The sequence below is a fragment of the Dama dama genome, chromosome 18 (assembly GCF_033118175.1).
Source record: "Dama dama isolate Ldn47 chromosome 18, ASM3311817v1, whole genome shotgun sequence".
Classification (NCBI taxonomy): Eukaryota; Metazoa; Chordata; class Mammalia; order Artiodactyla; family Cervidae; genus Dama; species Dama dama.
The window spans coordinates 17939377-17965420 of NC_083698.1; the positions used below are offsets into that span (position 1 = coordinate 17939377).

Sequence of the window (26044 nt, forward strand, 5' to 3'; positions counted from 1 at the left end):
ATTGAGTGTAGGCTGTGGGTTTATTTCTAGGCTCTATTCTGTTCCATTGATCTATATATCTATTTTTGTGCCAACACCATGCTGTTATGATTACTGTAGCTTTTCAGTATTTTCTAAAGGCTGGGAAGGCTATATCTCCAGCTTTGTTCTTTTTCTTCAGGATTGTTTTGGTAATTCTGGGTCTTTTGTGGTTCCATATACATTTTAAGATTATTTGCTCTAGTTCCGTGAAAAATGTCATGGATGACTTGATAGGGATTACACTTCATATGCAGATTGCTTTGGGTAGTATGGATATTTTAATTATATTAATTCTTCCAGTCTAAGAGCATGGGATATCTTTCCATTTATTTTAATCTACTTCAGTTTCCTATATTAATGTTTTATAGTCTGCATATAAATTTTTCACCTCTTTGGTCAGGGTTACTCCTAAGTATTTTTTTATGGTATTTTAGAAGGGACTCTTTAAAACATTCTCTTTCTATTATTTAATTGTTTATTTAAAGAAATGCAACAGATTTCTGTATATTAATCTTGTATCCTGCTACCTTGCTAAATGCATTACCTGAATACATTGCTGATTAGAGTACAAATTTAGACTATGCTTTGAAAATCTGCTAAAGTTCAATATTTGAATACAATATGGTCCAATAATTTACTCAGATATAAACCCAACAGAAATGTGTGCTTATGTATGCCAAGACATGAATAAGACTACATGTAGAACTATTACCTATAATAGCATAAACTGAAAAGAGCCCAAGTGTTTATCAAGGGCAAATGAAAAGTGAATTGTGGTATATTCCAGCATGTGCTTCCACAATGCAAATGAACTACAATTACAACAACATAGATTATCCTCAGAAAAAATATTAGCCAAAGAAACCAGAAACAAAATAACATATACTGTTATTTTATACATAAAATATGAAAAAAATAGTCTTAGACTCAAGATAATGACTATATTTATAGGCCACAGAGGGTACTAATTGAGGGGGCTCAAGAGAGACTTTTTTGGCCTTGGCATGGATGGTGTTTATAAGGGTGTTTGGTTCCTTGAGCCTTTCATCTGTATATTCATTTATTTTTCACTGTCCTCTGGTATTTTCCAATAAGAGTTTTTTGTTTTTTTTTTTTAAACTGAGTTGTGTAGATTTAGAACAACATTGGGGAGTTTGCTTATGTTCTGTCACTTGAAGACCTGATGGATTAAAAAGAACAGAAGGTATTATTTATGCATTCTTGTTTGTTTGAAAGCTTTGCCACCTTTTGAGTTGATGACACGAAACCCCCTGTCTCTAACTGACTTTATTTGTCTGTCTAACATACAGTGTTGTACACTTTGTGATGTTGCATCAGTGATGCTGTCTTTGCCCATCTGCTTTGCTTTCTTGGGACTTGCCCCTTGTGAAACTCAGCCCCTAAGAGTGCCATTCATATGCACTGAAACGTAATTAAATATCTCTGCTTGTCTAAGAGATCTGTCTAATACACAGCTATTACAGCAAATATTGAAATACCTCTTTCATCTTCTCTCCACACAGAACAAATACTGATAACATTTCACAGTATCATATTAGTTTGAAAACAAGCTGTGTTACAGTGTGGATGAACCATGAAAACACTATGCTAGATAAAAGAAGCCAGACAGAAAAGACCATACATTTTTTATTTCATTTGTATAAAAATCCAGAATAGGCAAATTCTGGGAGATAGAAAGTGGATTAATGACTGCCAGGGTCTAGAAATAAGAAAACAGGGAGTTACTACTAATGGGTTTGGGTTATCTTCCTGTGATGATGTTATATATGTTCTACAGTTAGATAGTGGTGATGATTGTGCAACTTTTGAGTATGCTAAAAACCATTAATTTTACACCATGGAAGTGTGGATATTATGGTATGTGAACTGTATCTCAATAAAGATATAAAAACCCAGCCCTGAGCTAAGCACCTTTTTAAAAAAAGTTAATCCTGTCATGTCTAGAGAGATGACTAGCTAGGGCACAAAGATAAAGTGAAAATTTTATTTTCATAAAAACCTTTTGTGCAGTAAACATTTTTTTACTATGTGTACATATTATCTATGAAAAATTAATTTTAAAATATCAGTATTAATCATTTTTTATATATGTGGAAAGTTTCTACTCTGTAATACTAGAGCAGATCCTTGCTGCAGAAAATTCTGCAGTCAGTATAATTTACATAATTTGAAAAGGATGGTTATCAATGAACCCTTTGTTAGAAAACATTGAGATGGTTTTAGAAGTGCCCAGTCATCCAGAGTTGCAGTTGAAAATTCTGATTCTAACTTGATTTATATTCCTTTGTAGATATTCTGTGTTTCCTCTTTAGAAGCATTTAGTATTCTCTTGAAGCTCAGATATTTCAGCACCGTCTTTTTATATCTCATTAACATTGTTTTCTCCTGAATATCTCTGAAAACATTAACTATTGTGAGATAACATGAACCATAGACTCTACAATGAATTAAGTGATCACAAATGACATCTGTTTGGCTAGCTGCTGGCTCCAGCCCAACTCAGTATTTCTTATTTCATCCTAATAGTAATAAAATAATAATTTTCATTCTGCCATAGCAAACATTGTCACCAAAAGTTTGCCTTCAATAAGCACCTTATTCCTGGTTATTACATTTAATACTGTAAATAACTTTTTTTAATCACTGCATCTGTATCTATTTTCCACTGTTAATGAATTGTCTGGGCTTCCCCGGTGGCTCAGTGAAAAAGAATCTGCTTGCTAATGCAGGAGACTCAGGTTCAATTCCTGGGTTAAGAAGATCCCCTGGAGAAGGAAATGGCAAACCACTCCAGTGTTCTTGGCTAGGAAGTCCCATGGACAGAGTAGCCTGGCAGACTACAGTCCACGGGTTGCAAAACAGTCAGACTTGACTTAATGACTAAACCACAACAATAAATGAAGTCATCACTGCCTTTTGACACACACCAAGTCAAATAGTAAATCTTTAATTCTCATGGTTGAGTTTTACTTATTTTCTGAACACCTTTCTCTAGCAAGCATTCATATCAAAGAAAATTTTAGTAGAAGAAATGGAAACCACTATAAGTATTTTATATGGAAAAAAAAAAATGGTACATGCAAAATCATTAGAAGGGTTGAAACAGTGAAAGTCAGTGATCCAAAGAGGCTTTGAGTTTCAAAATCATACAACTGTAGCTATGATCTAAAAGTCAAAAAACAAAGTGCAGCTATTGTTGCTAATCTCTTCCAGAACTCATTCTCCACCATGACGTTATGCATTTGAAAATGGTAAGTAGATGCCAGAAGGTAGATTCTACTTTCATAGAGAATAGATCTTGTCTTGCTAGTGCTACAGCTGAAAGAAGGTGGCCTCTGTCTCTTTCACCTTCTAAATCTATGATGTACATGAGACCTGATATATATGAATTATATAATTGTTTTAAAGATTTTTAAAAATCTAAATCCTCTCCTATTGGTAGTTTTACTAAAATATTCATTGATTCTTGGTTGCCCCTATGTCTATGTACATAGAATAGGTGGTTTTGGTAGCCTGAATTTTTGTATGTTGCCTAAATAAGAAGCCCTGTTCACCTGGCAGATAAATGAATGCAAGTTCTGTTTATAGACGTCCTCACTCTGATCATTATGGTGGGCGGGAAGAAGCCCAGTGATGTAGGAAGAGTGTGTGTGAGTAGGCTATTTTTCATGATTTATGAGTGACTTTGTATGCTGGATCTTCCTATTTCTTATGACAGCTCATGGCACTGGGTTTATTATCCTTCTTTCTCCTATAAACCTGGTGCCCATTCTGGTAATTTCTGGAGTCAGACTTCTTACTGAATAAAAATGAACTTGAAGTTATATTCTGGGGAGAAACACTGTTTTCAGGCCCTCTGCAAATGGATTTCTATGAAACTTTTTTTTCCTTCCTATGAATTCAGTTCAGTTCAGTACAGTCGTTCAGTCGTGTCCGACTCTTTGCGACCCCAAGAATCGCATCAGGCCAGGCCTCCCTGTCCATCACAAACTCCCGGAGTTTACTCAAACTCATGCCCATCGAGTCAGTGATGCAATCCAGCCATCTCATCCTCTGTCGTCCCCTTCTCCTCCTACCCCCAATCCCTCCCAGGATCAGGGTCTTTCCAACGAGTCAACTCTTCGCATGAGGTGGCCAAAGTATTGGAGTTTCAGTTTCAGCATTAGTCCTTCCAATGAACACCCAGGACTGATCTCCTTCAGGATGGACTGGTTGGATCTCCCTGTAGTCCAAGGGACTCTCAAGAGTCTTCTCCAACCCCATAGTTCAAAAGCATCAATTTTTCAGCGCTCAGCTTTCTTCACAGTCCAACTCTCATATCCATACATGACCACTGGAAAAACCATAGCCTTGACTAGATGGACATTTGTTGGCAAAGTAATGTCTCTGCATTTTAATATGCTATCTAGGTTGGTCATAACTTTCCTTCCAAGGAGTAAGCGTCTTTTAATTTCATGGCTGCAGTCACCATCTGCAGTGATTTTGGAGCCCAAAAAAATATTCTGACACTGTTTCCACTGTTTCTCCATCTATTTCCCATGAGGTGATGGGACCAGATGCCATGATCTTAGCTTTCTGAATGTTAAGCTTTAAGCCAACTTTTCCACTCTCCTCTTTCACTTTCATCAAGAGGCTTTTTAGTTCCTCTTCACTCTCTGCCATAAGGGTGGTGTCATCTGCATATCTGAGGTTATTGATATTTCTCCCGGCAGTCTTGATTCCAGCCTGTGCTTGTTCCAGCCAAGCGTTTCTCATGATGTACACTGCATATAAGTTAAATAAGCAGGGTGACAATATACAGCCTTGACATACTCCTTTTCCTATTTGGAACCAGTCTGTTGTTCCATGTCCAGTTCTAACTGTTGCTTCCTGACCTGCATACAGGTTTCTCAAGAGGCAGGTCAGGTGGTCTGGTAGTCCCATCTCTTTTCAGAATTTTTCACAGTTTATTGTGATCCACATAGTCGAAGGCTTTGGCATAGTCAATAAAGCAGAAATATACGTTTTTCTGGAACTCTCTTGCTTTTTCGATGATCCAGCAGATATTGGCAATTTGATCTCTGGTTCCTCTGCCTTTTCTAAAACCAGCTTGAACATCTGGAAGTTCTCGGTTCACGTATTGCTGAAGCCTGGCTTGGAGAATTTTGAGCATCACTTTACTAGCGTATGAGATAAGTGCAACTGTGCGGTAGTTTGAGCATTCTTTGGGATTGCCTTTCTTAGGGATTGGAATGAAAACTGACCTTTTCCAGTCCTGTGGCCACTGCTGAGTTTTCCAAATTTGCTGGCATATTGAGTGCAGCACTTTCACAGCATCATCTTTCTGGATTTGAAATAACTCAACTGGAATTCCATCACCTCCACTAATTTTGCTCACAGTGATGCTTTCTAAGGCCCACTTGACTTCACATTCCAGGATGTCTGGCTCTAGGTGAGTGATCATACCAACGTGATTGTCTGGGTCATGAAGATCTTTTCTGTACAGTTCTTCTGTGTATTCTTGCCACCTCTTCTTAATATCTTCTGCTTGTGTTAGGTCCATACCATTTCTGTCCTTTATTGAGCCCGTTTTTGCAAGAAATGTTCCCTTGGTAGCTCTAATTTTCTTGACGAGATCTCTAGTCTTTCCCATTCTGTTATTTTCCTCAATTTCTTCGCATTGATTGCTGAGGAAGGCTTTCTTATCTCTCCTAACTATTCTTTGGAACTCTGCATTCAAATGGGAATCTCTTTCCTTTTCTCCTTTGCTTTTTTTCACTTCTCTTCATTTCACAGCTATTTGTAAGGCCTCCTCAGACAGTCATTTTGCCTTTTTGCATTTCTTTTCCATGGGGATGGTCTTGATCCCTGTCTCCTGTACAATGTCACGAACCTCCATCCATAGTTCATCAGGCACTCTGTCTATCAGATCTAGTCCCTTAAATCTATTTCTCACTTCCACTGTATAGTCATAACGGATTTGATTTAGGTCATACCTGAATGGTCTAGTGGTTATCCCCACTTTCTTCAGTTTAAGTCTGAATTCGGCAATAAGCAGTTCATGATCTGAGCCACAGTCAGCTCCTGGTTTTGTTTTTGCTAACTGTATATAACTTCTCCATCTTTGGCTGCAAAGAATATAATCAATCTGATTTCAGTGTTGACCATCTGGTGATGTCCATGGGTAGAGTCTTCTCTTGTGTTGTTGGAAGAAGGTGTTTGCTATGACCAGTGCATTCTCTTGGCAAAACCCTATTACCCTTTGCCCTGCTTCATTCTGTACTTCAAGGCCAAATTTGCCTGTTACTCCAGGTGTTTCTTGACTTCCTACTTTTGCATTCCAGTCCCCTATAATGAAAAGGACATCTTTTTTTGGGTGTTAGTTCTATAAGGCCTTGTAGGTCTTCATAGAACCATTCAACTTCAGCTTCTTCAGCATTACTAGTTGGGGCATAGACTTGGATTATCATGATTGAATGGTTTGCCTTGGAAACGAACAGAGATCATTCTGTCATTTTTGAGATTGCATCCAAGTACTGCATTTCGGACTCTTTTGTTGACTATGATGGCTACTCCATTTCTTCTAAGGAATTCCTGCCCACAGTAGTAGATATAATGGTCATCTGAGTTAAATTCACCCATTCCAGTCCATTTTAGTATGCTGATTTCTAGAATGTCTACATTCACTCTTGCCTTCTCCTGTTTGACCACTTCCAATTTGCCTTGATTCATGGACCTAACATTTCAGGTTCCTACACAACATTGCTCTTCACAGCATTGGACCTTGCTTCTATCACCAGTCCCATCCAAAACTGGGTATTATTTTTGCTTGACTCCATCGCTTCATTCTTTCTGGAGTTATTTCTCCACTGATCTCCAGGAGCATATTGGGCACCTACTGACCTGGGGAGTTCCTCTTTCAGTATCCTATAATTTTGCCTTTTTATACTATTCATGGGGTTCTCAAGGCAAGAATACTGATGTGGTTTGCCATTCCCTTCTCCAGTGGACCACATTCTGTCAGACCTCTCCACCATGACCTGACCATCTTGGGTGTCCCCACACGGCTTGGCTTAGTTTCATTGAGTTAGACAAGGCTATGGTCTCTGTGAACAGATTGGCTAGTTTTTTGTGATTATGGTTTTAGTGTGTCTGCCCTCTGATGCCCTCTTGCAACACCTACCGTCTTCGTTGGGTTTCTCTTACCTTGGACGTGGGGTATCTCTTCACGGCTGCTCTAGCACCGCTGCTCCTTAGCTTGGACGAGGGGTATCTTCTCATGGCCGCCCCTCCTGACCTTGAACGTGGAGTAGCTCCTCTTGGCCCTCCTGCGCCCACGCAGCGGCTGCTCCCAGCCTATTATTCAAGTCTTAGCTTTTCTCACAGGCCTCATTGTCTGTCATTTGAGGGTTATACATGGACTTCTGAAAAAACTTATTTCAGTGACTCATCTCTTTGACCCAGATGAGATTAAGCAGTCAGGTGGGTTTTGTTGGCAATCTGAGCCTACCTTCATAACTGTTAACATTCTTTTCTACCCTCAAAAGTTTGCTTGTGACACTCTGCTAAGATATAGCAGAGTTATGTTTTTTTGGCTTTATATTTATTTTTTTCCCTGTGATTTCAGTGAAATTTGGGGAGAGTAGAAATGTAGCTGACATGTTCCATTACATTTTGTGAGCCAGATCTGTTATCCTTCAGTCAGTCAGTTCAGTCACTCAGTCATATGACTCTTTGTGACCCCATGAAATGCAGCATGCCAGGTTTCCCTGTCCATCACAACTCCCAGAGCTTGCTCGAGCTCATGTCCATCGAATTGGTGATGTCTGTTATCCCTAGGTTTATAACAAACTGATTTCCACTTTTCTGGTTTCTTAAAATATAAATCAGGACCTACAACTTCTCTCTCAAACCAGATAACACAATTCAGTTTTTTCCATTTCTTATTTTACATTCTCCACACACTCCATCTTTTTATCTCCAAGTATCCTGAATTTGGTTACAAATCATTTTGAATTATGACACTTCCTGAAAGCCAACTAAGAACCAGATGCCGCCTTTGGATATTGAGAAAACAAGTGGCTTCCATCTGAGGGGGTTTCATGATAACTTCATACTAACTTTATACAAGGAGGTACAAGAAAGATACTGAAACGGAAAGAGTTTACTAAGATTTTACAGTTTTGGAATGGAAGTTTCCTCAGTATGATAGAAAGCTTTGAGTGGGTACATAGCAGTGGTGGTTTCCATCAGGGACCTAAAGGTTCAGAGAGATCAGAGGGTCAGAGATGTTGCATTTTTAGCAGTGATGAAGAACACAGAAATATGAGGTTGCAATAACTACGGTTGTGGTGGAATGTCTTGAGGCACTTGAGGCAGCCCAGCTTTCGGGGAATCTGACTAGTCATCTCTATTCCTCTGTTCATCCTGGTCTTTTGCTTATGTCCTTTCTTTGGTCTGGAACTTGCATCTCTTTTTCTCTCTTCTCCAACCCAGTTCAGACACTATGTCTGGAGCTAAATGAGACTTTTGGACTTAACCTGGTAGTCCAGTGGTTAAGAATTCATTTGCCAGTTCAGGAGACACAGGTTTCATCCCTAGTCTGGGAAGATTCCATATGCCGTGGAGCAACTAAGGCCATGGGCCACAACTACTGAGACCAAGCTCTAGAGCCTGCAAACTTCAGCTAGAGAAGCCACTGCAATGTGAAGCCCACAGACCACAACCAGAAAGTGGCCTGCTTGCCGCGACTAGAGAAAGGTGTACAACAACGAAGACCCAGCACAGATAAATAAAATTTTAAAAAGCAAAAAAAAAAAAACAAAAAAAACCACCAAAAAACAAAAAACAAACGTTCTTTGGGAAGACTTCTCTTAGCATGTGTACTTTTTCTCTGGCAGCCTCTTTCACAATGGGTAGTAATTGCTCACTGACTTATTTGTATCCTCAACTGTATCTTAAGCTCTGACAGGGAAAAGGTAACTTTCTTGCTGAAGGTACAGCCTCTATGTAATCATGCCCTAAATTGCACTATGTAAGTATTTATTATTTTTTCAAATTTAGTATTATAAAATTCAATTACAGTTCACAAAAGAATTCAACACGTTTTCTTTAAAGAATAAGCGCCCCTACTGTATTGCATGATTTGCTCCTTCTATATTTCATTTACAGTCCTTCCTAACTCTGTATTTCCCTATGCTACAAACATTACCACTCAATATATATCTGGGAATACATAAACAATCAGCTTTATTCTAATCTTCCTTTCTCCTTGATATAGAAACACGTAAAAAGTATTAATACTGCTCAGATTCTAACATTTTAACATTGTTTTTTAAAAATAGCTACCCTGTATATGAATAAATGTGGCATTTGAAACTGCTGAAGAACTGAAATCCAATTGTACATACTCTCGTATTTTTATGGATTTAAAAATTCATCTTAAAAAATAAATTATCCAAGTGTATGCAAAGCACTATTCCACATTCATGGAGACACACGCGCTGCTCTGTCCTGTCAGAAACAAACACTGACCTACGTATTTGGACTGAGAGCCCAGCATAAGGGATCTGCAGGCAGAGGGTTTGGGAAGGCTCTCTGTTGCCGCTCGGCATTACTCGGCTCCTCTCGGCTCCCCCTCGGCTTTGCGTTCGGCTTCATTCGGCTCCGTTCGGCTCCTCCTCTCGGAGACACAGCTGAGGCGACTCGCGCGCACGCGCTCTCAGCTTCTGCTGCTCTTAGGGCCGCTCTCTAGCTGTTTTCACTTCCTTCTCTTCAGAGCTGTATCCGGGTCGTTGTTTTCTCTATTGTCAGGCAACCGGCCTCGGACTGTGCGGATACTGGGTCTTTTGTTGCTTTTGTTTGCGGGATAATAAAGTTTTTCTCTCCTTTATTTTTTATCTAAGCGTTTTAACTGGGTAAATTAACTCCTCAGGGCTGCCGGGTTGGCCGCGCTGCCTGGGCCGGAGGGCGCCTTTGGCCGGGAGGCGCCTTCAAAGGAAGGCGCTCGAGGGGCCGGGGTCGGTTCTCCTAGGACCGGGGGCCGGGGGGCGGGAGGGGAGCGGCGGGGCTGCACCTGGGGCGCCCCGGTCAGGTCCGCGCCGCCGCCTATTTTTAATAGCATCTTTTGGACTTATTTCCTTGGTCTCAGTCCTCGACCTCAGCGCTGCCTGTGCTATCGCAGCCTCTCCCTAGGTCTCCTCCAAACGACCACCTCGGATTCCTTAGTAAGTGTGTCGGAGGCGTCCGCGGGGAGACTGGTCCATTTCAGCCCTTCAAGAAGTCGGGGCCGGCGGGGGCAGGGCGGGGGCGGGAGAGTCCTGTGGGAAGATGTACCCTCCGCGGACGCTCCCCCTCCACGATCCGTGGGAATGGACATAGTTTTTTATATTCCCTGGGCTTTGCATTTTCTATTGACTGTTAACGATGTCTTAGTGAGGGGTTACAGGGAGCAAGTCTCAGAAGCAAGATGTTCAAGAGGGCCAGTTTTGATTTTGGTCGCCCTGGGCTCGTATTTGCTGCGCCTTGGGGCTGAACCTGCCCATGGAGCTGGCCGGCCAGCCCCAGTAATCCCACCCCAACCTTCCACCACACCATTTGCTGAGAACTGAATTAAGACAAAGATTTGCACCACCTGCAGGAGGTCATCTGTACCTTCCTTCAGCACCACAGCTCTCCCTCGCGCTTGGTGGGATTATGAATAACGTTGTAATGTTTTTCTTTTAACAGTGGATCGCAGCTCCAAGAGGAGGCAGGTGAAGCCTTTGGCAGCTTCTCTGCTAGAAGCTCTCGATTATGATAGTTCAGATGACAGTGATTTTAAAGTTGGAGATGCTTCAGGTAAACGTTTATTTCTCGCTTCCCTTTTCCCAGCTCTTTGGAGTTGGGCTGATTTTCAGACGTTGCTTAAAAAGAATGGATTTTAATTAAAATGTCAATATAAAGTTAAAGCACATAAACTTAATTTTGTCCGTTTGATTTCCTACATTTCCCTTAGAGTGTGTCATTGAATAATGCTAACTACTTCTGTTTTTGTTGCTATTTATCAGATAACTGTCAGAGAAGGATTTATTTCAAAGATGCAGTAATATTGTAAATCACCTATACCTTAATAAAGGCTTCCCTGATAGCTCAGTTGGTAAAGAATCCGCCTGCGATGCAGGAGACCCTGGTTCCATTCCTGGGTGGGGAAGATCCGCTGCAGAAGAGACAGGCTACCCACTCCAGTATCCTTGGGCTTCCCTTGTGGCTCCGCTGGTAAAGAATCTGCCTGCAATGTGGGAGACCTGGGTTGGATCCCTGGGTTGGGAAGATCCACTAGAGAAGGGAAAGGCTACCCACTCCAGTATTCTGGCCTAGAGAATTCCATAGGCTGTATAGTCCATGGGGTCACAAAGAGTCGGACACGACTGAGCAACTTTCACTTTCATACCTGAATAAACACCAAACAAAAAGACACAGTGGAAAACAAAAAGACACAAAGATGCAGAAGTGTTTCTCTGTTGTTTACTTAAAGATACATTTATGCTTCTTTTATGGACAGAGTGGGGAAAAATCTAGAGGTAATCTTAAAGTAGAGTACTGTTCTGAGGGTAGTAGGAGTCTTGAACCACCCAGGAAGAGAGTTTGTCTTTTAAGGTTGGTTGGCACCCTCTGAAAGGAGTTTTGCTTTTTGTCTATTAGCTCCCTTACCAGCGTAGAATTGACAAAAGTAAAAAGTTGTACTTTGGTAGGGGCCTTTAAAAATCTGAGCTACAAAGCATGCATGCTTGCTCATTTTATTTTGTGATTTTAAAAATAAACTTTTTAAAAAAGTCATAGGGTAATATACACAACTGAAATCATATAGTAACATTGTACACAATTGAAAAATGGAAAGATATGTTTTTCCTTTTATCTTTTGTTCATTGTAATTCAAGACATATCTACATAAAAAGTTTTCATTGCAGAAATCTGAGAAATACAAATTATGTTTAAATATTTTATGTGAAAAATACAAGTACACATGAACAATAAAAATTCCATCCGTTTTGACAGAAATTTAAATCAAGCGAGAAATTAAAGCCCTTTTGATTTTATCCTTTTAACAGTTTTAAATTATTCTTCTAGAGAATTTTCAGTGCTTAGTCCTATTTCTCTCCTAATTTTTTTTTTTTTTCCCCCTGCCAGATGTGGTAGGAAGGGATGAAATTTGGTTGTGTTGTGTTACTATTTTACTTTTAATAGCATCAACAGGCACAGTTTGCATTGTGATTTACCAACAACTTTTTGTTTCCATAACCTCATTTAATTTTTACAGTAACTTTGGAAGAGATACTATTTTACAGATAACAGGGGCACTGAGTTTAAAGAATTTGCATGAAGCCACTTAGCCTAAATGGATCTACTCCAGTTCTTAAGATTCTCAACATTTTTAATGCTTTCACTGCTTAGGTCCTGAAAGATGTAGATGTAGTCTTAAATTGAAACTACTGTACTTACTTATCAAGGTGACTAATTGAGGTTACTCCCAGCAGTCAAAAGTTGTAAAGTTTATCTTGTTTGATTTTTTTACCCTTTTATTTCTCAGCTCTTTCATCTCTCACTTGGTTTATTGTTGTTTGCTATTTCCAAAGAAGGGGAGAAAAAGGAAGGGAAAGAAGTAAAATCTAAACCTATTTCAGTGCTCTTGTTGAAAACTGGCAGAAAGGAGTATCCTTGGCTAGAATGCAGCTTAGGTTTGTCATATTGAGACTGTAAACTGACAAAAATGGTTGGGTCTCAGAAATGATGACTTACTAGAATACTGTTAGGGAAAAACTCCAAAGCTTAATTTCTTTTAAGTAGTCCATAATTAGTTTTATGACAGTAAATTCTGACTTTGCATATAATTTTTCTCATTTTATTTATTGAGATGTAGCACTTCTCTTTACAAGGGTTAAAATAATCTAATGATACAAATTACTTTCTCAAAATAATTTTTGGTATCAAGCTAAATAGAGACTCCTCACCTTGTTAAATTTTAATCATGGTTGATGTGAATTATCTGTTACTTGTGAAAGTGGTAGACTGAGTTTTGTTAGGTTGATAATTTTTTTTTTTAGTCTTCTAAAGCACTTAAAAATGTATACTTTTGGTTGTCTAGTCTGCTATACTTGTGATTTCCTTCCTGGGCCCCAAAGGTCACAAATTTATTTGTGTAGCTCTTGTTGTCATAACTGAGAGTTTAGTAGAAAATTATTTTTTTTTTGAAATGGGTAATAGTAGAAATTGACTTGTATTTTCCACTCTTGGTCAAGGTGTATTGTCTCCCATAGCTGAGATACTGGCTTATCTATACTACCAGTGCTTCCTCTTTGAATCCTTTCTCTTCTCTTTGTAAGGACTCTCATAGGAAATAAGACATTTGAGTTACCACTGTTTTTCAAACATGTTGAAGTTGTGGAATCCCAACCCTACTTAGTAATAGGCAATTAAACTGGAGGTGGAAAAATAGTAACTGAATAGTAATAATCTTTAATAATAGCTAGTAATAATAGTCTTTCTGATCATAGCTTCTTTCAAAGCAGTCTTTAGAAATCACTACTTCTGGACTTCCCTGGTGGTCTGCTGGTGAAGACTGCCCTTTCAATGCAGGGGTTGCTGTTTCAGTCTTTGATTGGGGAACTAAGATCCCATATGTTTTGTGGCCAAAAAAAGACCCCCACAAACTTGTTAAAAATGACTAACTCTAATAAACTGTTGACTTCCTTCAGACTTAATGTTACAGTGGTTAGAGTGGTGGGCCTCAGGTTTTTAATTGGATTCTATGCCCCAATTTCTTCTGGTATTCATTTTGAATTTTGAAATTCAGCTGCAAAACTTTGTATTTCTGTCTGGCTTTAAGAATAAATATTGAAATTTCTGAAAACTTATGAAATTTCTGAGAAATTATGCAGATAGACATAATTTATTTTTATGCTTCTCAGATAAAATAGAAAAAGATAAAATTCAGAAAAGACTTGCCAATAAAGTTGGCAAGTTATTAGCAGCAGTTAAGTGTTACTAGCTTCTACCTTTAGAAAAGTATGAACTGAAAATAGACCATCTTTTATTTTATCTCTAATGTGAAAGTAGGAATAAATTTATCATTTTTGATTGAGGACAATCACTAAGTAAATTTTCAAGTTAATCCTAAATAATGTGTAAGCATATCAGATTTATGGTGGTTACCACCAGAAGAACCATATATAAAAATGTTAGCTGGTACCCTATGAAATTAATCAGGTTTATAGGACTAAAGGCAGTTGATTATTGGCAGCTTCATAGTTTGGCTTAAAGTGATTATATCTGAGACTATTACTTAAGACTGGGGATAGGAGACATTTAAGATAGGATTGAATCTGCCTACAGTTCAAGAGACCTGGGTTAGATCCCGGGGTCGGGAAGATCCCCTGGAGAAGGAAATGGCAACCCGCTCCAGTATTCTTGCCTGGAAAATCTCAAGGACAGAAGAGCCTGGTGGGCTACAATCCATGGGGTAGCAAGAGTCAGACACAACTTGGTAACTAAACCACCATATGCAACTGGAATAATGTTGAAGATAAATGCATGTGTTACTTTTATTAAACAAGATAAAATAGTGCTGTGTCTCCCCAACCCTTGGCCAAAGTAAGATGGTTAACTTTAGCTCTTGAGCCATAGTTAGTTTTGTTGTTGTTTAGTTGTTCAGTTTTGTCCGACTTTGTGACCCCATGGACGTTAACCTGCCAGGCTTCTCTGCCCATGGGATTTTCCAGGCAAGAATACTGGGGTGAGTTGCTGTTTCCTTCTCTAGGGGATCTTCCCTACCCAGGGATTGAACCTGCATCTTCTGCATTGGCAGGCAGATTCTTTACCACTGATCCAGCAGGGAAGCCCATAGTTAGTTTGGTTGGTCCAAATTGCCAGAAAACAATTTAACCAATAGATTGAGAATAGATTTTGCCTTTGTAGTATTTTCTGCTTAACTGACTTTAGCTAATGAGCAGATCTGGTTTTTTGTTAACCAACTGTTGTTTTGCTTAAAAGTTCTTTGCTGGATGTTATGGTGAATTCACAAAGAAATAATAATACTGGAATGATTAAATCCAAAGCAGATAGATGTTATAAGGCATGATCTAGTTCCAGTCTTTCAAAGGAGATTGGATTACTTTAGACTGGCTTGATTTAGAACGATTCATTGAAGAGATGAGAGTTGAACTAGGATGTAAAAGAGTCCCAACCTAGGTGAGGGAAACATGAGGTGTTATGGAGGATGGTAAATGTCATTTATATATGGAGATCAGAATTTGAATAAAAGAACTGTGGGAGAGATGAGCCTAGGAAAATAGAATGAGGCCAAATTGAGGTCTTACATGTCAGACCAGGGTTCATAATCTCAGCAACACTGGCGTTTTGTTTTGGTTAATTCTTTGTTGTGGAGGCTGTCCTTTGTATTGGAGGATATTTAGCAGCATCTCTGTCTTCTACTAACTGCCGTTAACATCTACCCTTCCTAACTCCTACCCCAGCCCTGCCCTTTTGTGGCAACCATTATGTCTAGACATGGCCAAATGTTTTCTGTGGGACAAAATTGTACCCACTTGAGTACCACTGGTCTAGATTTACCCAGAAAATATAAAGTGACACAACTGGAACTAGAATAAGCAGTAGAAGATGAGTTGTGTTGACTGGCTTTTAAAAAGAGATATACTAGATTAGCTTACAGTGTCCCCAGGATGATAGCTGAATAACTACTAGACTGGTGACGTGTCAGTTATCTGTTGTATATGTGTATAATCCTAATTATTGTTACATCAGCTCAATAAACAGAATAGTTAAATAATTAAGATTGATGAACAAAGATGATTCTTTATATTGCAAAGCTATCGTAAAACTGAATTAAATCATTTTGATTTAATTACTTAATATTTATTAACTGATTCTATTATTTAATATTTATCATGGGGAAAACTTAAGCATTTAATATTGAAGGGATTCTTTAAGGTTGATTTCTAATTTCTTTAACTGTAAAACATTTAACTGTCTGTTCATGGAAATAGCTGTTGCTTGGAGAGGTTTTGATATATTGTATTTGAGAATGGTTACCATTAATTTAACTGACTAGGAGGTAGGGATTTCAATTTTAAAGATTTTTTTTCTCACATTTTTTATTGTAGAATTAGAATTAATTCTATTCTTATGTCCACAATAGCTGTATTTGAAATATCTGGTTTATTTCTCTAGTCTATTATTAATTTTTTTTTTTTTTTTTTTAATGCTTGTAAGAGTGATGGACTTGGAACATTGTTTGAATTTATAGGAATAGGAAATTTTTCATTGCAGTCTACAAAAATACAATTATAGATAGCCCAGGACTCTTATTTTTCTCATTGTCATTATTACTAAGTAATGCCTGTGATTAAATATTATTTGTCTCCATCCCCCAAGTGCATATTTACCAAAAAGAAGTTACAACTAATCAGTTGAAGTTATTTTTCAGAAATTAGAGAAAAGTAAAATTTGATAATTCCTGATCCCCTGCATTTGGAATATGGCTAATGTGTTATATTTGGAGAATGGAGGGTTGGGTAAGCTACTAGGATTGGAATTCGTGGGAAAATCTCAGATTCTTCTAATAATGTTAACAAATATAAAACATTTAACTAATCTATTTAAGATTCTGCTTTCTATTCAGGCATGATAACACAAAAACAGATTCAAAGAGTACTTTTAAAAATAATTTATTGGCATTGGCAAAACAATCAAAACAAAATTGCAGAAATTCTTGACATTTTGTAAAATTTCCAAGTAATGTTTACCAAAGTTGAAGCAGTCTTGGTTTTGATCAGGAGCCCACCTTTGTGCCCCACTTGATCATTTTTTTCTATCTACTATTATGTGTTTACTGGTAAAAGTTATTAGGAGTACTTTTTAATTAAGAAAAAATTCTACAAGGTTAATCCAGAAGAAAAATACCTTTTCTCCATTTCCCAGCTTTCTTAATTATAATTAATTATATTTACTTATAATTAATTATAATTAATCTGCATTGCTTGCAGGATGTTCTAGTTTTCTTTAGTCAGTATGCACAAAGATCCATCTTTGCCTCTGAAGCATTTGGTTAACTCTGCTTATTATTTATTATATCTTTATCTGAAAATGAGCTTCACTGGTGGCTCAGAAGGTCAAGAATCTGCCTGAAATTCAGGAGACCTGGGTTTGATCCCTGGGTCAGGAAGATCCCTGGAGAAGGGAATGGCTAGTATTCTTGCCTAGAGAATCTCATGGACAGAGGAGCCTGGTGGGCTACAATCCGTGGGGTCGCAGAGTTGGACGCTACTGAGCAACTTTCACTTTACTTTCACTTTTATCTAAAATTACCTAGGAACTATTTTTTTTTTTTTTAACCAGAGGTATTTTTTCTTGGTAGTTTGAGTCTAATAGTTGTGGGTGGTATGAAAAGATCACCATTTTTTTCTTTAATGATTTGTAGAGCTGTTGGACTTTCCCTATTTTTAAGTGATACTGGGTTCACACTCTTAAAATTTGCTCACAAATTCAAAGATATTTCCTATGTTTGACATAAACTCATTTGATGATAAAATCTGACTGGAACTGATAGGAGTTTACTTGTAGGGTTTACTTATCATACTTGTAAATCTTCATACTTTTCACTGCAGAAAGAATGTGTTTGATTGTAGCATAGTACCATAGACCCCGCTGGCGGTGTTAGTGTAATGTATTGTGCATGCACCATGCTACGTTTGCAGAATCTGAAAAGAAAAAAATCTAAATTCTGAAACACATCTGGCTCCAAAAGTTTCAAACAAAGGGTTGTTGGCTTACATGATACTACTCTTGTGGCCTTTGCAAGATTGTTCAGGTTGAGAATGCTTTTTTCACTGCAGTCCTGAATGAGACATAGGCACTGTATGATAATCCTGAGATTGACAGTGCTTTTGCAGGCTCAATCAGCATCGACTAAATGTTAGTCTGTGTTTTTTATGTGATTTAACTTCCAGGATTTTTCTTCATCAGCTGTTTGTAAAGGATTTCTGAGATGTTTTAGAAACCAGATACTAATAACAGACAACTTTCTTTACTTTGAACGCCCAGGTAATTATAGAGGCTAATGCTGGTTGAGTTAACAAAAATTAAAATGGTGTGAAAATATGCATTTTTTCCATGATTTTATGATTACCCTTTTCTTGGTTATAGGTACAAAATATTCATCACCCTACAGATTTTACTATTGATGTTGGCTACGACCTGATTATTGACTGGTTTGTTTCCTACTTCTTCCTGCTCTCCTTCCACAGATATTTTAGATTCTTATTTATTTAATTATATGCAAAGAGGCTTGGAATGCTACTGAATACTGTTGGTCTAAAAGGGTGTGGACTGCCCTAGGCAGGAATGGATAGCACTTGCTAGGAAGCTTGTGGTCCTGCATGAACTCTTAATATCCTCAGCCTATCTTTTTAGTGACAACTGTGCTTGCTCTTGCCTAAGATGGATTAGTTTTTTAAAAATGCACTAATTTCTTTCAATCTAGGGACTCTAGTAGTTAATGCCTAGAACCTTTGGAAGTTTAGGTGACTCTTTTGTTGATATGAACAGTATCCTAATAAGCAGAAAAATTGATAACTTAAATCTTGCAGCCTCCATTTTCTGTGCCATTGCTATTGTCTGTTTTTCCCTTGTGTATTTGGTGCTCCTAAATTTGATTGGTATATTAGAGATATGGTACAGGCTGACTGTCATAAATATCTGGGTTCACTTTTGCTAGGTAAAGAGTGAGGTAAATGAAACCGTTTTTTTTTTTTTTTTTGGGTCAGATTTTTCTTGCTCTGAATGTGACTCCATGCTTGCCAGTCCATGTAATTTATGAAAGAAAGATGTAAGAGAAGAAGAATGTAATCTGTATTATAAAGTTAAAATCAAGTGCTCAATTTAAAAAGAAGCACATTTACTTTTAGGAAAAAAAAAAATGCCTCTAAAGTATCAAGTATAGTGTGAGATGTATGACAAAAAATAGTGGTCCTCGTTTTAGAGTATGTTTTAATTTAGAGTTACATATATTCATCGTCATTAGTGCTATACTAAACTAGAATCATTATATCAATTTCATTGATTTATTATTTAACCAGGTTGGGAATGTCTACCATTCTTTGACTTAAATTTGTTTATATTGTTTTGCAAGTTATTCACAAATTTCGGTGGTTTCATTTGTGTCAGCGTTGTGTGTGTGTGTGTGTATGTATATACATATGTGTGGTTTTTTTTCTCATATTTTCAACAGATTCTGAAGGGAGTGGTAATGGAAGTGAAGATCCTTCAAAGGACAGTGGAGAAGGTTCCTGTAGTGATTCTGAAGAAAATATTTTAGAGGAAGAACTGAATGAAGACATTAAAGTAAAAGAAGAACAACTTAAAAATTCTGCAGAGGAAGAAGTACTGTCATCAGAAAAACAGTTAATTAAGGTGGAAAAGAAAGAGGAAGAAGAGAATGGAGAAAGACCTAGAAAGAAAAAGGAAAAAGAGAAGGAGAAAGAAAAGGAAAAAGAGAAAGAGAAGGAGAAAGAAAAAGCAACAATATCTGATAATGTGGCGGCTGCTGCTGCTGCTTCCACCACGCCAGCCACAAGTCCTCCTGCTGCTAACACATGTCCTTCAGTCCCCACTACCACAACTACTGAGGAGCAAGTCAGTGAGCCAAAAAAGTGGAACCTTCGTCGGAACCGACCACTTTTGGATTTTGTGTCCATGGAAGAGCTGAATGACATGGATGACTATGACAGTGAAGATGACAATGATTGGCGACCCACTGTAGTAAAAAGAAAGGGAAGATCTGCATCTCAGAAGGAAGGAAGTGATGGAGACAATGAGGATGACGAAGATGAGGGGAGTGGGAGTGATGAGGATGAGAATGATGAAGGCAACGATGAAGATCATAGCAGTCCTGCCAGTGAAGGGGGCTGCAAGAAGAAGAAGAGTAAAGTTCTTAGCAGAAACAGTGCTGATGATGAGGAACTGACCAATGATAGCCTGACACTATCTCAGAGCAAGAGTAATGAGGTAGATCAACCCAATTTTTATGATATCTGTCTGTCTGGGGAAAAGGGAATTCTTCTCTAAACCATTCTACCCATTATATTAAGTGGCTTCCTTGAAATCCTGTTCTTAGACAGCTGTGGGAGTGAATGAGCACCCTAACTGTAACATTTATTCATTTGGTCAGCCCACTTTTATTGAGTATCTCCTATTTGTCACCATCCTCAAGGAGCTCATAATCACCGTTCTCAAGGAGCTCAGTCTATACTTAAATATTTTTATGTCCATACCCTTGGGAAATGGTAGAGTTTTTTCCATTTTCTATCCCCTCAGTCCATTGTTCATTGGCCTGCTAAATGGTCCTGAGTGGGTTATGAAAACAAAGATCACCTTTCTTTCAACTTAGTTGTATCCATATCTGCATAAAAATTTAGAGTACTTTTAAGAGTACTTTCAAGTAGAGCAACAAAGAATTTAATTGTCTCAGGCTTTTAGAGATTCATTTTAAAGGTAATTCCTTTTTTAGTTGTAGCACCCTCCTGAATAGTCACCAGATCATTGCTTTAGGTGTGTGGAAGTAAATACAAATTATATATGTATATATGTTTAGTGAATAAGTTCTCTCTACAAAAAAATGAAAACAAACATTCTATGCTAAAACAAACATTACTCTCATAAAACTACAATAATGACTCAGTTCTTCCACTTGAAGTTCTACTACTGAAAGTTAGGTTTATCCATTGGGCCCAAGATGCAGCATTCAAGACTCTTCAAACACATTTGTATCTCTTTGTCTGTGTGTTTATGTATATGTTTTTCTTCAAAAGAAAGACTGAATTGTTGTCTTACATGTAGATGTATCTGTTACATCACATGAAAGAACTATAATGATTGTCTGTCATTCCATTAATGTGTTGATAGTCATGAAAATTCACTTCTTTAACAAGCACTTGTTTTTTGTTTTTTTATGTTGTTGAAGTAGATTAAATTGGTAGAAAGATTTTCCTTTTATGCTTTATTTGTTCTGTTACATTTCTTCTGTTTATAAGTTTTACATAACAGTGATTTTCTATTTTAAGTTTCATTTAACAGTCTGTATTTCCAATTTAAGGAAACAGAAGTATGGAAAATCCAGTTGTTCGTAATTGATTTAAGCATGTATCCAGTTTATTTTATAGCACTTTATGCTAGTCTATATCTCCTGACTAAGTTTACCTTTGGCAGTATTTCTTCATTTTTATTAGCATGACAGTCACACAAGGAGGCTGGCTAGTGACAGGGGCAGTATGAATTGGATTTATGCTTAGGTGTGAGGGAATGTCTAGAAATTTGCTATGTAAAATCTGTGTAAATTATCCAGTTGTTAATAATCTGTACTATATAACACATTGCTTGAGAGATTGTAGACTATATTTTATGATACATATAAAGGAGATATGTGCTGTTTAATATTTTTCTACTAAACAGAAAAGATTCTGGTAAATAATGGGGCTTTATTTAGGTTAATAGTCCCTAAGGAATGAGATTCCAGAGCATTTCTTGGATGAGTGCTTTGATAAAGTTGTCAAGAAAGTTCTTCTTATAGTAACTAAATTAATTCTTTTTGTATTAATTTATGTTAATTTTCCTTTTGCTCCACTCTGTATAGAAATATAGAAGAATTTATGGAAGATTAATTTTCCCTCAATAATATTCTACCTGAAAGCTTGATAACTGTTTTTTTCCAAGACTGTTTTTCAAACTCCTCCATTATTTTTGATGATTCTGGTTCTACATAAATGCCATTCAAATTAATGTTAAATTTTAATAGAAAACTAATAAATTCAGTTTATGTTTCTAAATTTCCTATTTATATAATCTTGATTTTGTAAAAAGATGATTAAAAATAATCCTTGTTGTCTGAGCAGTGTTTGAATTTTAATATTCCTGGTTAATTTAGGTAGTGATACCTTGTCAAGCATTCATTAGTTAATAGGTATATATCCAATTATATTTGAAATTTTATTTTTCTATGCTTTTACTTTATTTCAAATACTACTTTCTTTGTAGTAGAGATGGCTGAAAATATAGTTTTAGAATACGTAATAGAATTGTATTTAGCCTGTACGCAGGCAGATTTTTTTTCTTGGCTTCTGTCAGGTGCATTTTTAGGGCTGTGATATTGGGTGTTATGTAAATGATGCCTAGGAACTTTCATAATTTTGAAAGTTTTTAGGGGAATTTGACATTCTTTTTGAGTGGAGGCCTTTTATAATTACTGGCTCTTAATGGTCTTACTATGTGTATGCTGTAGGCCCTGAAATGCTCTAGAGCAGTGATTCTCAAACTTTTTGGTTCAGGATACCTTTATACTCTTAAAAATTGAGGACCATAATTATTATTTATATACATTATATCTTTTGATATTTGCCATTTGCAATTAAAACTCAGAAATTTTAAAAAACGAAATGTATAGAAGCATAGAAGTTGTTGGATTGGTGACACCATCCCATGTCATGTAACTTCTGGAAATCTTCATCATATACCCATGAGAGAGAGTGAAAAGGCAAACATCCATAGTATTTACCTGTTAGAACCCCTGAAAGAGAGTTCCCTAGGCCACAATTTGAGAACTACTGTTCTAGAATTGGGCATTTGATAACCTGCGTTTTCTTCACATGGGCATATCTTTGTCAGTGGCATTATGGCATTCTTTTGAATTTAAGTGCAATCTGAACAGTACTTTTGGAATATGGTTACATGTCTTTTTCATCCTTTTATTTTGAAGTTTCTGAGATTCACTAAGGTTATCTTACCTTTTAGTTTTCTGAAGTAAGTTTTTTTGGGGGAGGGCTGTGTAGTATTTTTAGATAATGGTTCCCAGACTTTGAAAGAAGCACTTTGGGTGAGAATTAATATATGATAGAAAATCAGCTTAGTAGAACTTTTCAGGTGTAAGTTGGTTTTTTTTTCTTCATAACAGGCTCTGTTATGTTAAATGGATTAGATGTCTTACTGTGTGAAGAGATTGTTGTCATCTGAATTTTCCTAATTTTGCCTATTTCTGTCTCTTTGTATTTAATTTTTAGTAAGACTCTGCAATGATGGGTATCAGCCAGAATTGCCAGTTAACTTTGTTTTCGCTGCCTCTATATGATAATATGTGTAGAGAGAAAATGGAATAGAGATATAATTAAGACATTTACTGTTTTTTCTGAGCAAAATGGACAAACAGGAAAATAATAGAATTAGAGCTACTACCTATTGATGTTCGTTTTTCTGATCCTTAGACATTTACTTATTTCCTACATGGGTAAATCTTTTTTTCAAGGGCTAATTAGTTATTGTAATTCCACCAGACAAATACAGGCAGAGTGCATTAACATGAGTAGCTTCTCAGTTATCAAACTCTGGTCATTTGCTCACTGTTTTTCTGGTCTATTATTTTTTTAATCTGGATGTGGTATTCTTTAAAAAAAAATGGATTTACCATAGGAAAATATTTAAACTAGCAGTGCTTATTGAGGCTTATAACTTTCCTTTTGGGATTCAAGGAAGATTCCCAGTGTATGTAGTAACTGGTCAGCTCATATTTCTCTTTTTGGACCATCTTCAAAGTACCGAAGAAAGGAGAATGGGAATGATCATTTATTGAATACCTAGTATGTATCAGGAACATTTTTGCCATGTTTTCTTGTTAATTCTTACAAGAATCTGATGAGGTAGGTATTATTTTTGTCATACCATTTTACAGGTGAGAAAGCTTCAGCTTTGAAATTTGGGGATGAAAATCTGGGCAGATTTTTGTTTTGCTCACTGTACTAAAGTACTTTAAAACATGAGTTTTCTTTTTAGGAAATTTTAACCTTATTTGCTAGCCACATGCAACGCCCCAGACTACTTTGGTTTTATAACAAAAGGAGTAAAGTAGAGAATTTTAAAGTGCTAGAATTCTCAAGAGAAATGACATTGCCTCCTTGTTAACTTTTGCATTATTTTCTGTTTTTTTATCTAGGTCAGCTGCAAGTTTAGATTAATTACACAGAAAATATCTTGAAAGAATGTTATTAATTGTGACAGTCGTGTCATTCAGATGTTATTTACAAATTGCAGTTGAAATTACTCTAAATATTACCTGTGGATATTGGTCAGTTTAAAAGAATATAGAAATATAAAAATGTTAACATGAAATAATATATTTAATGAATGTGTGATATGGAACTAATTTATTTTGTTTCTGAATATGGTTAGGTTCTTAAATGAAAATCTATAGACTCAGATGCCATCTTTTATTACATGTAATGCTAAGCTCAGTGCATTAAATAGCAGATATCATTATCTTGTTAATTTGTATTTAAAGTTTAAATTCATAATGCAGAAGGTTTAAATTAAATGGAGCACCCTCTTCCTTTTTTTTTTTAAATATTCCTGAATGCATTTTCCTTTCTTTTATATTTCAATTAACTAGGTGTTCACTAGGTATTTCTTGACAAAAGGCTAATAGAGTTGTCTGACTCTTCTAGAAGTCAGTCTGGATCCTTTTTTAGATGATTTTCTTTACCTGTTTACACCAATTTCCAATGCAGACTTTCATGGAAAGTCTTTCCAAGATCCAGACTTTCATGGATCTTTCATCCAGCAGTTTGATGACTCTGGAAATTCTAGATTCCCCACCACTAAAGGAATTTAGTCTGTAACTATACCATCACATACATATTTGCCTATATGTTATCTTGAATTGATTTTTTTTTTTTATTATTTAATATGTATGTGTCTTGTCTCCCCTAGATAGGATTATAAGCTTGCTAAGTGTAGGAACCATTCTTACATTTTTAAGACTCATATAGAATTAGTGATCACTTGTGGGTTAATTTTACCTTTCTCCGAGTTTCAGGGGTCAGGCTATATTCAGAATGGCAAAGCAGATGAAGAGTGGTTGGTTATAAGCTTGGTTTTATATTTATTTGGGAAGAGAGAATATGGAACTTGGAGAGAAGTAAAAAATTAGAGAGAGGGTTCTTAGAGGGTCCTTTAACAAAGAGATATACTTCTCAAATGTGGCGCACTTGGGAATTACTAAAATAATGGAGTATGCAGCATAATTTTGGAAATGCAGAAAATGATTTAGGATGAGAATTTTATTAAAATTACCTTTTAAATATGTGACTTTCTGATATTTTATTATCAGGACTCGCTGATTCTTGAGAAGAGTCAAAACTGGAGTTCTCAGAAAATGGACCATATTCTGATTTGCTGTGTTTGTCTTGGAGACAATAGTGAGGATGCGGATGAAATAATTCAGTGCGACAATTGTGGCGTTACCGTTCATGAAGGTGATTTTGCTTTGTTTTGTCTCCCTTCAGAAATGACTGGTTGACACTGCGTTTGTAAAAGTGACACCAGCTGTTTTACATATGTACTATACTAATTTTTCTATGATATGTTATGATATTTAACCTGCAATAAGACATACTGAATTTTCAAATTATGATGGGTATTATTTTTTCAGATTAGGTTCATTTAAAATGTGTTTTAAAATAATCAAAATAGATTATTACTGTACATAAATCATTATTTCTTTGAAGGTCAGTACTATGATATTTTCTTTTATGGCATTATTTCTAGTTTTTAACTGAAATTTAGGTATAGGAAAAAATCTGGTATGTTCGTTCAGTAGAGTGCATCCTTGAAAAAGGTACAGTTGAGTCTAGTGGTATATAGTTTCTTCTTTCATAGTTACAATTTTTAAGTTGAAAGGGGAATTTGTAGAGATCATCTTTTAGAATCTGAAATAGGAGCCATTGTAGTACATTGAAAGTATTTTTCCTGATTATGAATTTTGAACCTTTTTAATATAATTTTTGTTGTATTTTATTTAAAATGTTTTATTTTGACATAATTTCTGACTTGTGAATTTCTGTATGCTCTTCACTAAGATTTGCCAGATGGTGATGTTTATATATATATGTTTTATCTTCTGTTATATAAAAAATTTTCCCTCATCTCTCTG

General features: G+C 36.6%; 1 protein-coding gene across 6 annotated transcripts in view; it reads left to right on the forward strand.

Moving 5' to 3' along the window:
* The first annotated feature begins 10069 nt into the window (after positions 1-10069).
* Positions 10070-26044, forward strand: part of PHF14 (PHD finger protein 14) — a 203823-nt gene continuing 187848 nt past the window's right edge. For all 6 annotated transcript variants that reach the window (XM_061164984.1, XM_061164983.1, XM_061164986.1 and 3 more), the window contains exons 1-4: positions 10070-10247; positions 10750-10860; positions 19304-20079; positions 25223-25367. In XM_061164984.1, coding sequence (XP_061020967.1) covers position 10247; positions 10750-10860; positions 19304-20079; positions 25223-25367 — 1033 coding nt within the window. In that variant the 5' untranslated portion in view covers positions 10070-10246. The remainder of the gene's footprint in view (positions 10248-10749; positions 10861-19303; positions 20080-25222; positions 25368-26044) is intronic.